This window comes from Tupaia chinensis, unplaced genomic scaffold, assembly GCF_000334495.1.
Source record: "Tupaia chinensis unplaced genomic scaffold, TupChi_1.0 Scaffold000574_1, whole genome shotgun sequence".
In the NCBI taxonomy this organism is placed as follows: domain Eukaryota; kingdom Metazoa; phylum Chordata; class Mammalia; order Scandentia; family Tupaiidae; genus Tupaia; species Tupaia belangeri.
In genome coordinates, this window is record NW_006160088.1 from 383416 (window position 1) to 395080 (window position 11665).

General features: G+C 39.1%; 1 protein-coding gene across 4 annotated transcripts in view; it reads left to right on the forward strand.

Annotated features, from left to right (window-relative positions):
- The window catches only part of IGSF5 (immunoglobulin superfamily member 5), a 61453-nt gene that overhangs the window by 42194 nt on the left and 7594 nt on the right, over positions 1-11665 (forward strand). For all 4 annotated transcript variants that reach the window (XM_006158165.3, XM_006158166.3, XM_006158167.3 and 1 more), the window contains 3 exons: positions 3660-3684; positions 8508-8608; positions 10708-10781. In XM_006158165.3, the coding sequence (XP_006158227.1) occupies positions 3660-3684; positions 8508-8608; positions 10708-10781 (200 nt within the window). The remainder of the gene's footprint in view (positions 1-3659; positions 3685-8507; positions 8609-10707; positions 10782-11665) is intronic.

Consider the following 11665-nt stretch of genomic DNA (forward strand, 5'->3'; position numbering starts at 1 on the left):
GGAAAGAAAATTAAGATATTTTGTTAATAAAGAATAGTACAAATAAAATTAATAAAAATAATTACACATGTCTTTTGAGTGAGATCTTCTGAGAAATTCCAAGCTCTAGGAATGCAGCGGCCTTGTTTAGGGGTGGGATGAGAGTGGGTGAGCTCATCGCATTGGGGTGGGCTTGTCCTAGAGTTTGTGACTTCAGAGCCAAAGGACCCTTTGTCACACGGACAGCCCAGGACTTTCCAAGTCTGACATCTGTGTTTGTCCTTACTTTTTTTCTTTCGTGAAAGCTTCATCTATTCTTACTTGTAGTTTTTTTTTTTTTTAAATATTTTTCTGTAGTTTAATTATTTAAATATTTAAATATTTTTTATATTTTTCTGTAGTTTAATTATTTTTCTTAAGAGCAGAAGTTTGCTATTAGGCTATTAATTTAAATTTAAAATTTTATTAACACTAAGAGCCATTTAATGAGGGTTTTTTTTGTTTTTTTTTTTGGTGGGCATACCAGACACTGTGCTAATTCTACACTGAATATGTTAGTGGCATAGTCCATGTAAACACTGGGCTCACCCTAACTAGGATAATAGCCTAGCTTTTGCTCCTCCATAGATTTGGTTTGTGGTTGGGGAATTAATTCTGTAACTTCATTCTCTGAGAAGTAGAAATTGAAAAGTAGTAAACTCTAGTTGGCCTATATTAGATGAAGATTTGTTTTTACCTGGGGACTTTTAAATTAAAGCTATTGAATAACTTAGGTTTTAATTGGAAATGATTGTGGATTAGAAAATGCCCTCAAATGATTCCTTTCAATATTAGCTGTTTTGGAGTGGGTGTTGAAATTCTGGTTATCTGGATTCCATTTCCCTCAGGTTTCTGTCTGTTCCATAATAGACTCTTCAGAAGGTTAATTTGATGGCTGTCAGCCCACGTAGGACATGCAGAAACTGATTTCAGTTTCTTCATGTATGAAATGAGAATAAGTATGCTCCTATACATTGATCATCTGAATTAAATAAATTAATACATGATAAGTTATGTAATCAGTCCTAGACTTTATCCTTTATTTAACCTTGGGATGAAAATGTCACTGAACTCTTTCTCCGCCCCACCATTGTTTTAATACATGATAAGTTATGTAATCAGTCCTAGACTTTATCCTTTATTTAACCTTGGGATGAAAATGTCACGTAAGACTGAACTCTTTCTCCGCCCCGCCATTGTTTGCAGCAAGTCCAGGTAAGGGATATAGATGGGGTCTTCTCTGAACCACTTACAGTGCCTGCCCTGAGCCATCACACAGCCACATGTGGCTCGTAATGGAAATTACACTGCACGTTAGCATAAATGCCAAAGATTAATAAAGTTCTGGGTTTCCCCATGATGATTATTTTAACACTTAAAAATATCACACTGACTTCTTCACATAGCATTTTATGGTCCTCTGCATGTACCTGGAGGATTCTCAGTGTGCAAATTGATTAACTGAGAACTGAGAACAGCTGAGGGTCCAACTCCATGTGACTGGAGGCCTTGAGATGGCAGCCTCTAGGGAGAGGAACCCAAGGTTCGTTTTATTCAACCTTACCATTAGGAGAACTTCAATGACGTTCTCCTATTTCTTTCTTTTCTCTCTCTCTCTTTTTCTTTCTTTTCTCTTTTTTAAAATTGTCAGAGAACATGTGTGCTTGCCAGACAGGCAGACAGAGGGAGAGGGAGAAAATACCTTTCTATAGGAGGTCATCATGCTAGAATGCCTTCTCCTCCATTTCTCCACCCTTTTGGGATTTGGGGCACACATGTACCTGTCTTGTTTTCCAAGCTCTTGGATCCAGGATTTGAACTACAGCTAACCATGTAGGATCCAGCTGTCTTAATTATCAGGCCATGGAACTGACCAGTATTCCCTGATTATATTACCTGATAGCCACTTTTCTGAAGTTCAAATACAATTATTTCTGAGATTCAATTTGGAATGCGAATCAGCAGATGTTACTAGAATTAAAAATAAGTGACGGGGACGAACAGATGGCATAATGGTTATGTCATTGGACTCCCACGTAGTCAAATGGGGTTTGAGTCCCGGACCTCATGCCTTAAGACTCACGCCACGTGTGTGTGTGTGTGTGTATGTGTGCCTAAAGTCCCTACAGGAGAACGGAGGAAAAAGGATTGTGGTGTGGCCATCCATCCTGGAGGATGATATCTTGCTTTCTGTGTCTCTGTCTCCTTTCTGGTGCGCACATGTGCCCTATAGCGAAAACTCTAAGAAAAAAAATAAGAAAAGTGTGTATGTGTATTTTTATTTTTATTTATTTATTTATTTATTTATTTATTTATTTATTGAGTATGACCAAGTACTTTATATATATGGCTAAGCTTCTCTAGTGGAGTGCCTGTGTCAAAGATTTCTTTTTCTCCCCATTTAAAAAAATTATTATGAAAACTGGTATTCAATTCAAATATCCTGTTTGAGATACCAACCATTTCTTAGTACATGTAGAGCTACTTTAAATAAATTCCTATCCTGTACATATTTTTGAAAGAAAAACTACTATTGCCTTTGTTAAATTTTTAAATTGTTTCTATGCTAATAAATAATGGTTGTTAAAAGTAAAAAAATTGTTTTACATATTTAATTATTATATACATCACTACACCACCTGTAAGTTGAATTTACCCCACATGAAAATGGATATTTTTTAGAACTCAGTAAAGCTTGGTCTCTCGAAGACCTGGAGAGGAAAGAAGAGTTGTAAAGAACACAGGCTTTAGGGACAAACAGTTGGGGACTTGGTCTATGACTTGTTAATTCTCATCTTCCAAATTTCAATTCCCTTCAGTCCAAGAATCCACTGATTAAAACCATTAGCAATTTAATGATAGGGGTCTTTTTTTTGCAGGGGGAGGGGAGGAATCATTGGTACACAGTGATTGAAATCTATCTTGGAGTTAAAAAATAAATATTCTAATACTAATACGCGTGTTTAGTCTGTTAAAAATATAACACTAACACCTACCTCTTGGGTTGCTGTGACAATGAAGTGAGATAATTTGTACAGGGCTGTCAAGGTCCTAAAATACAGTGTGTTCTGAATCAATAGTCAGTAACACAGAGTGCCTCTTCTTTTTTTCTTTTCTTTTCTTTGTGTTTTTTTTTTTTTTGAGTAAGTTTGCTATAGGGTGTGTGTGGTCACCAGAGAGAGACAGAAAGAGAAATCACTGCCATTCTCCTCTCAGGACTTTGGGCATGCCCACACACACACACCCAGCATGAGTTTTAAGCTGCTGGGTCCCGGACTCAAATAGTTGTAGACTACGTGGGAGTCCAGTAACATAACCATTATATCTTCTGCTGGTCCCACAAATGACCTCTTCCTGTGAATGAAGTCTCTATAATCTCTTCAGTCAAATTCAGTACTGATTAAATACTTATTGTATCTCCAGTACCTAAGGATTACTTATTCTTGTGGTAGTAAGCAGTGAATTCTACTTTCCTTATGCTTGGGAGCCATTTGATAATTCAATATGGGGGAATGTCATAGTACTTCTTAGGTCACACCTCACTATGTGAGGTCTATGAAAATCAGGGAGTCTATTAAAGTCAATGAAATAAAAAAAGAAGTACTTTGATTTTTCTAATGTGATTTTGTTCTTTTTTGCAGAATCTAGTTATCAAAGTGAAATAAGGTAAGTCTGAAATTACATGAAATTTCTGAAAGCAAAGCAACCAAGTAATTATATACACCTGTTACAGTTCAGAGTAAGACTCAAGAGGCTTCATCTCAAGAGAAAAAAGGAAGTTTATTAAGCAAGAGCACCCATGGGTTTGAGGCCTGAGATGCTTCAGTCTGCTCACCAGAAGAGAAGGGTGTCCTTTTTATAGGGCAACTGATTAAGCTATTCTGGGAGACTATGCATGGCTGATGCAGAGAAGTCAGGCACAGTGGAATAAGAATATTCTGAACACATGAAACATTGTCTCTGTGTGTGTATGTGTGTGTTGGTCTTGTTTTGTTTTTGCTCTATTTCGGGGGTGGTGATGGTGGTTAGGCCTCTTGGTGCTTGTATTGTGTCCCTGTAGACGACTCTCTGGATTAGTGTGACCTTGCAGTAGCAGCACCTGAAATGTGGGCCCCTGCCAAAACCAGGTCTGCAGAGGTTGAGCCTTGGTCCCTTGTCAGGCCTGGAGCAACACCAGGGGGTGCTCAGGAGAGCTTTACTGAATGTGACCTTATAACACACACATGCACACACCTGTGAGATTTTGGGACTTAACTGATTCAAAATTAAGTACCTAAAATAGACACATTACACAACACGGAAGCCGATCACAAACTTACAGGGCAGCGTAGATGGCAGGATAAAGTATGTGGGTCATTACTGTGCTGTTGGGCTTACCCTGGCTCAAGTAGAGACATGGAGTAGATATTTATTGTGTCTGGCATTTGCAGCTCTTTCCACAAGGGGACACTGTGTACCATGACTGTGGTCCCTCTTGCTCTGAGTCAAGGCAAGGGACACCAACAGAGGTCGTGTTGGGATTTCAGGGGCAGTGCTGAACAGAGAGCTAGTCTGGATGCCTGTAAGGGAATGACCTAGGCAGACAAATTAGGCATTGTTTGCTGCTGGCTCAGATAAGAAGGAAGGGCAGTACTGAAAAATTCCTCTCATTCCCAGGCCTTCTAGGACTAACTGCAATCATTTGCAACTATGCCAAGGACTTAGAATAATATACACAGCAATCAGTTTAAACCCTTCCAATATGCACATAGTCAAAAACGCACTAAAGGAAGGGTATTTTTCAGACAGCAGTGGTTTTGTTGTGTTATAAGAATCACATCTAATTTTCAATATTAGCTATTTAATTTTTTTTTTCTTTTTGGTACAGAGTATGTGTATTTGCCAGAGACAGACACAGAGAGAGGGACAGTGAGAAATCAGCCCTGGGGTAGGGGGATGACTACACTGCAATCCCTTCTCCTCCACTCTCTTCTTGGGAATCTGGGCATGCACCCCCATGTGCTTGGGCATGTTTTTAAGCTGTCAGGTCTGGGACATGAACCATGTTTTTGGTCACACGGGATCCAGCCACCTAGCCACCATGCTACCTACAAGCACCAATATTTAAAAGTTTTAAATGCCGAGATTTTTCAATGCTTTTTGGCAACATAAATGATGTGAATAGTTTCCAGGTGACCCTCTGACTTCTAGTAATAATGAAGTTTTGAGAGAGGTGGACATGCTCAGAGCAGCACTCTGAAAATCTGCCTTCTTTAGGGCAAGAGGTGAGGAAAGAAAATTGACCCTGATAGTTACTCTGGGATCTGTCTTGATTGCTGTTGCAAGCAGGATTGAAGCCTGAATCTTTGATTCATTATTGTTGACTGCACCAACATCTTCCCTTTCTGTTCTCTGGGGTTGTAGATGTCGTTAAAGCACAGTGAAGTGACCAGCAGTTATTGAGGTTGCTAGGTAGAGACCAACACCCCTCATATGATGAGAGTGGTAGCATGATGACAGCCAGTATGCCTTCAGTGCCTGGACTGTGCCAGGTATTCTTCTAAAGCTTTGTAGAGGCTTAACTTACGTAAGTCTCACAATGATGTTATTTTTTTCTATTGGGTAAACGAGGAAACTGAGATACAGAGAGGTGAGGTAATCGTCCCAGTATCTCCCGTCTGGAGATCGGCAGTGTCAGAATGTGAACTTGGGAGTCCTACCTCAGGGCTGGGCCTTTTGTCTCAGTGCAGCTCCTATACTTAGACTGCATCAGGCCCTGGGTCTCAGATGGGGCTGACTGTTCCATCTGCTGCTTCTGCTACTGAGCTGCTATTCACACACTTTTTTTTGCAGAAAAGAATATATGTGTTTTTCATATAGAATCAATGTGTGTTTGTAATAGAAAAAAGTTAACTCTAAGATAGGTTTAGTCTCAAAATCACCAACAGTTCTGTTGTCCAGCAATAATCATTATCTTGGTGTGTATGTACTTATCTGCATGTGTATTCACAGATAGACGTGTAGACAAGCACATAGGCATCTCTTTCTTTCTTCTTTATCTTCCTTCCTTCCTTCCTTCCTTCCTTCCTTCCTTCCTTCCTTTCTTCTTTCTTTCTTTCTTTCTCCTTCCTTCCTTCCCCCCTCCCTTCTTTCCTTCCTTCCTTCCTTCCTTCTTTTTTTCTTCCTTTCTTTCTTTCTCTCCCTTTTTTTCTTCTTCCTTTCTGTTTTTCTTCTTTCTTTCTCTTTTCTTTTTTCTTGAGAGATTTTTAATATAAAGTGTGTGTGCTTGTCAGAGAGACAGAAAGGGAAAAATCAACCCCCAGGGGGGATGACCATACTGCAATCCCTTCTTCTCCATTCTCCTCTTGGGATTTTGGGCATGCACACACACATGCCTGGTGTGAGTTTCAGGCAGCCGGGTCTGGGACTTGAACCACTATTAGCCATGTGGAATTCCAGTGATATAACCATTACACCATCTGCTGGTTCCCAGACGTGTTTCTTAAGATATCATAACATTATTTTATAGCTTGTCACTTGGCACTATTCTGAAGATAATTTCTGCTAACAAATAATTACCCACATTTTTGTTTTGCTTGTTTGATAAAGTTTATTTATTTTTTAATTTGCTAGAGGGCACATGTGCTCATTGGGGGGAGGTGGGGGGGAAGGGGAAGCAAGAAAGCCACTCCCATGGGAAGTAGTCACACCACAATCCCTTCTTTTCCCTTTTCCATCTCCCTCCTTTTGGAATCCTGTGTACACACACACACACACACACACACACACAAACACACACACAGCCCAATGTGTTTTTCAAGTCACTGGTCTGGGACTTGAACAGCGTGGCCCTGTGGGATCCAGCTGTCTTAATCACCAGTCCACAGGCTGGCCCAATAAAATTTTGAATTGAGATGTAAGTACAGAAAAGTGCACATGTCATACTTTGTAGCTTGATTTATTTTCCCATGGAACATGCGCTTAAGCCTTGACTGCTAAATGCAGGACTAGGACATCTTCAAACACTTCCCCTAAAACTCCTGACATATTGCTGCCTGTCCCCTTCCCACCAGAGGTAATATTCTTCTCTCATCTCCTCTCACATCTGTAGAGACTAGATTCATATAAATATATATAAGTAGAATTACGTCACATACACTGATTCATGTTTGCCCTCTTGTGCTCACACGCTGTGACATTGATCTACACTGTGGCATGTAGTTAAAGGTTATTTATTATTATATAATATTACATTCTGGGTATGTGTGCGATTTATTTTCCCTCTTGTTTTAAATTGGTGTTTGGATAATTTTGAGGTTGGGACCATTATAAATCCTACTGCTCTGAGTTTTCTCACAGATGAATTTTGGTAACTGTAAGTACTCTTTCCTGTTGGGTGTTCCATGATAGTGAAAGCAGGACCATAGGGTACATATCTATTCAGCAAGACACCCCTGCCACACTTTTCCAAAGTAGGTGCCCCAGTTTACACTTCCACCAGCAATGCATGGGAATTCACCTACCATAATTTTTAATTCCATTTCAGAGATGTCATCATGATAACCCCTATTGTTGGGTTGTTTGCAATTTTGTATTATATATCATTCATGAATCAACATTCTTTTAAGTATGTTTGCACTTATCCTTGATATAGCCCCAGAATAAATTCTTAAGGTTAAATGTGAATATTTATAATTCTTTAGGTATCCATTGTCAAACTCCCTTCTCCTACAAAGAAACTTAGCATACTTTCCTTATTGAGTGCTACTCAGTAAAAACATAAATACAAATTTATTTATTATTATATATATATTATTGTTATTATTATTATTTAGAGAGATTTTTTTACCATAGGGTGCATGTGCTCACTGGAGGGACACAGAGAGAGAAAGCAAGAAATCACACCCCAAGGGGATGGTCATGCTGCAATCCCTTCTCCTCCATTCTCCTCTTGAGATTTCGGGTACGTATGCATGAGTTTTAAGCCTCTGGGTCCAGGACTTGAACTACCGTTGACTACGTGGGAGCTCAGTGACATAACCATTATACCATCTGCTGATTCCCTTACTAAATATTTTTACTTTTGCTGGCCATATGGTCTCTGTCACAACTATTCAGTTGTGTTATTATAATATGAAAGCAACTATAGACAATACATAAGCAGACAGATGTGGCTGTGTTCAAATAAAACTTTATTTATATATATAAAAAAAGTGGTGGGCCAAATTTAGCCTGTGGATCATAGTTTCCTGACCCCTGCATTACTTAGTGGTATTTGAGAGCTGAGTACCAATGAGGGAGTGGAGTCTATAGACCTGTCTTGATAAAGTGCTGTCTCTTGCCATCCTGGGAATGTGGGAACACGCAGGTTGTCTACACCTGCTACACAGAAGCCAGTGACTGAGCTGCAGACTTCCTGTAGTAAGTTCGATGTGTAAAAATGCTAAATATAACCAGGTGAACCAGATTAAACCAGTTAACGTTTGATTTTTACAATGGTCTAATTCTAGGAAATCTGCAAATATGAAGACAAACAAAGACACTTCTGAAGCCAAGTTAAAAAATGGAAATGAAAACTATGGATACAGTGCAGATGAACCAAAAACCAAACGTGAGTGGACAAGTTGGGTAGAAAATCCTTCAAAAACTGAGTGCTGGGAGACGGGCAGGTCAATTTGACACTAGTTTCATAAGGATGATAATTTAATAATTAATTGGTGATTATTATTTTTAAAATAATCTTTAGAAGAGATTATAAAGTCAGAAACAGTCTAAGAGTAGGTAATACTAAAAAGTCATCTTATTAAAATTAAATTAAAAAAGAAAAAATATATGTATATACATATATATATCAAGACATGGAAAGTTATTTGTTCATGATACATGTATGATTAAGCCATTTTACAGTGTATTATTGATGGGAAATCACATTTTTTATGCTGTGATGATGTTCAGTGAATGAATATAAAATAAATAAATAAAAAATAAAGAAAAAATGAAAAAAGTCATCTTATTAATACTTGTCTAAAACTTACAGTGAGGTAGAAACATAAAAGTGAAAAAAAAAAGATTCTGAGTCCCCCCCATGCTTTCTCTTTCTTCAAAGACTTCTACCTTAAAATGTGTGTGGAGGCATTTCATGCATTGCAGATAACTCTCTCCAAATGTTAACTAGATTCAAGGAAATCTGAAACTTAGCAACACTTCTGTTCCTACTTAACTTCACATGGTGTTGGAGAATATGGGAAGATGAAATCCACTTTTTTAAGTTTTAGAATGATTTATTTAATTTTATTTATTATTATTATAATCTTTCAGTTTGCTATAGAGACGTGTACTAATGAGAGAGAGAGAGAGAGAGAGAGAGAGAGAATGGAAAGCAACATGCCAGATCTGGGACTCAAACCATGATCAGCCATGTGGAAGTCCAGTGCCCCAAATACCACACTACCTCTTGGCCCTCAAATCCACCTTTTAATAGTCTTTCTGAAGGATCTTATTTTGTTTCCTTAATTATTTTTGTTATTTTTATTATTATCTTAATTTGTTAGAGGGTGTGTATGCTTGTGGGAGAGGCAAGCAGAAAGAGAAGGAAAGGGTTTGGGACTTGAACCATTTGGCCATGTGGGATCCAACTGCTTTAACCACCACATCACTGGCTGGTTCTATTTAATATTTTTTGTTTCTTTTTTCCTTCCAAGAGTGAGAAAGACCAAAAGATGGGAAGATAAGGAGAGGGAGAGAGAGATAACCCCTAACAGGGTCTTGACACCACAATCTACCCCTAACAGTAGCCAGCCTTGGATTATAAGCACATGAGCACCCAGCATGTTCAGAGTTCCCCAGATGTGAACCTGAAACCTTCCCATGTGTGTCAACTTCATAGAACACCACATAACCACTGTGCAACCATCCAGCCCTTCATTTTTCTATCTTTAGATGACACAGAGTCATAATGAGGTAGGGGAATCCCTGAAGGCCACCTCACAGTAGTAGGGCGTGTAAAGCCAGTAAGAGAATAAAGCTAAACAAATTACTCTTTAGAACTCTGAAGGGGTGGCCTGCCTCTAACAAGATGCCTGTGAAAACATTTATGGAAAGGTTTTTAGCCAACAAACCCTTGCTGAGGGCCTGAAAAAGATTTTTATTTTTTCCAAATATGATTGGGATCTTATTCTTAGTAGCCTTCTTGTCCTGATTTTACCATGGCTGCCTCCCATGGATGTATATCCCAAACTGTATGCTTCGAATTTCAAAATATTCTACAAAGTATAGACTATTTACTTGAATGATCTGACTACACCTTCTTGTAAAGTTTCCTGTAAGTGAGCATTTATTCGTTTGTATTTTGCACAATTAATCAAGAAGCTTGACCAAAATCATGGCCAAAACCAAACCTCTCTGCCTCTTCCCCCCATTTGCTCTGTGTTTATTTTCTTTGATCAGCTATTAAAGCTATGAATTTGTGTTGTGTCTGGATGAATGTAATATGACAACAAAGGAAATTGATTTAATTTTCCATATTTTTATTTCACTTAAAAATGCACTAAAATTATGTCATCTCAAGGGAATTTTTAAAGAAATCTATGGTTGAGAATTACTTTATACCAGGGGCACTACAAAAAGCAAATATATTTCTTTATGAGTCAGAATTGTCGAGTATGTAGTTTGATTTTTGTCATTTATTACTCTGTAATCATTCTGTTGCAGAAGTTGCTTCTTCTCCTCCCACGTCCTCTGAATTCAGAGTTCCAGAACAACGTAGTAACAGCCGTCCTTATCAGGTGATCTAGACTAATGTCCCATTTTTGGAATATTTTTGCCTCTTAAAAATTTATACTTTACAGTGGGTGTTTATCAAATGGTGCATGTTGATATTTATGATGGAATTTTCTTACCTCCGTATCAGTTGGTGAGCCAGGAGGAATGGGGCTGAGATGGCAAGTATCTCCTACCTTCTGTAGCAGGGGCCCCAGGACAAAGGCTGATATTGCAGAACTGTTTGGTGTGCGTTGTGTATGTGTTGGAAGAATGGGGCTTGATTTGGACATGTTTCAGCTGAGTCAGCGTAATAACGAGCGGCATTTATAAGTTACCATTTGTTCTCTTTGAGCCAAGTGCTTCCAGGACTTAAGTCAGCTTGGCTCTCCTGATTACCGACCACCTACACAATGTACATCTCCACTTGGGAGCCCTGGGCACTTTGGTTCACAGAAGGATGCTGGGATGTTAGGTTTGAGGAGCAGGACAGAGAAAGTATGGTTTCCTTTGCAGGCAAGATCTGTGTGGTGAGCTCGAGAGCTGGAAAAATCTTGTCAGAAATACAATTTTAGGAGAGAGTAGAGGAGTCCCTGATGATTAAGAAGTAATGCCAGGGGGAACCAGCAGTTAGCCTAATGGCTATGTCGCTGGACTCCCACATAGTCGACCGCGGTTCGCGTCCCGGACCCAGTGGCTTAGAACTCATGCCAGGCGCGTGTGCGTGCGTGCCCAAGATCCCGAGAGGAGAACAGAGGGGAAGGGATTGCGGCGTGGCCATCCCCCCTGGGGGGTGATTTCTCGCTTTCTGTCTCTATGTCTCTCTCTGTCTGTCTGGCGAGCGCACGCACCCTATAGCGAAAAACCTTTCCAAAAAAAAAAAAAAAAAAAAAAAAAGCCAAGCCCACTA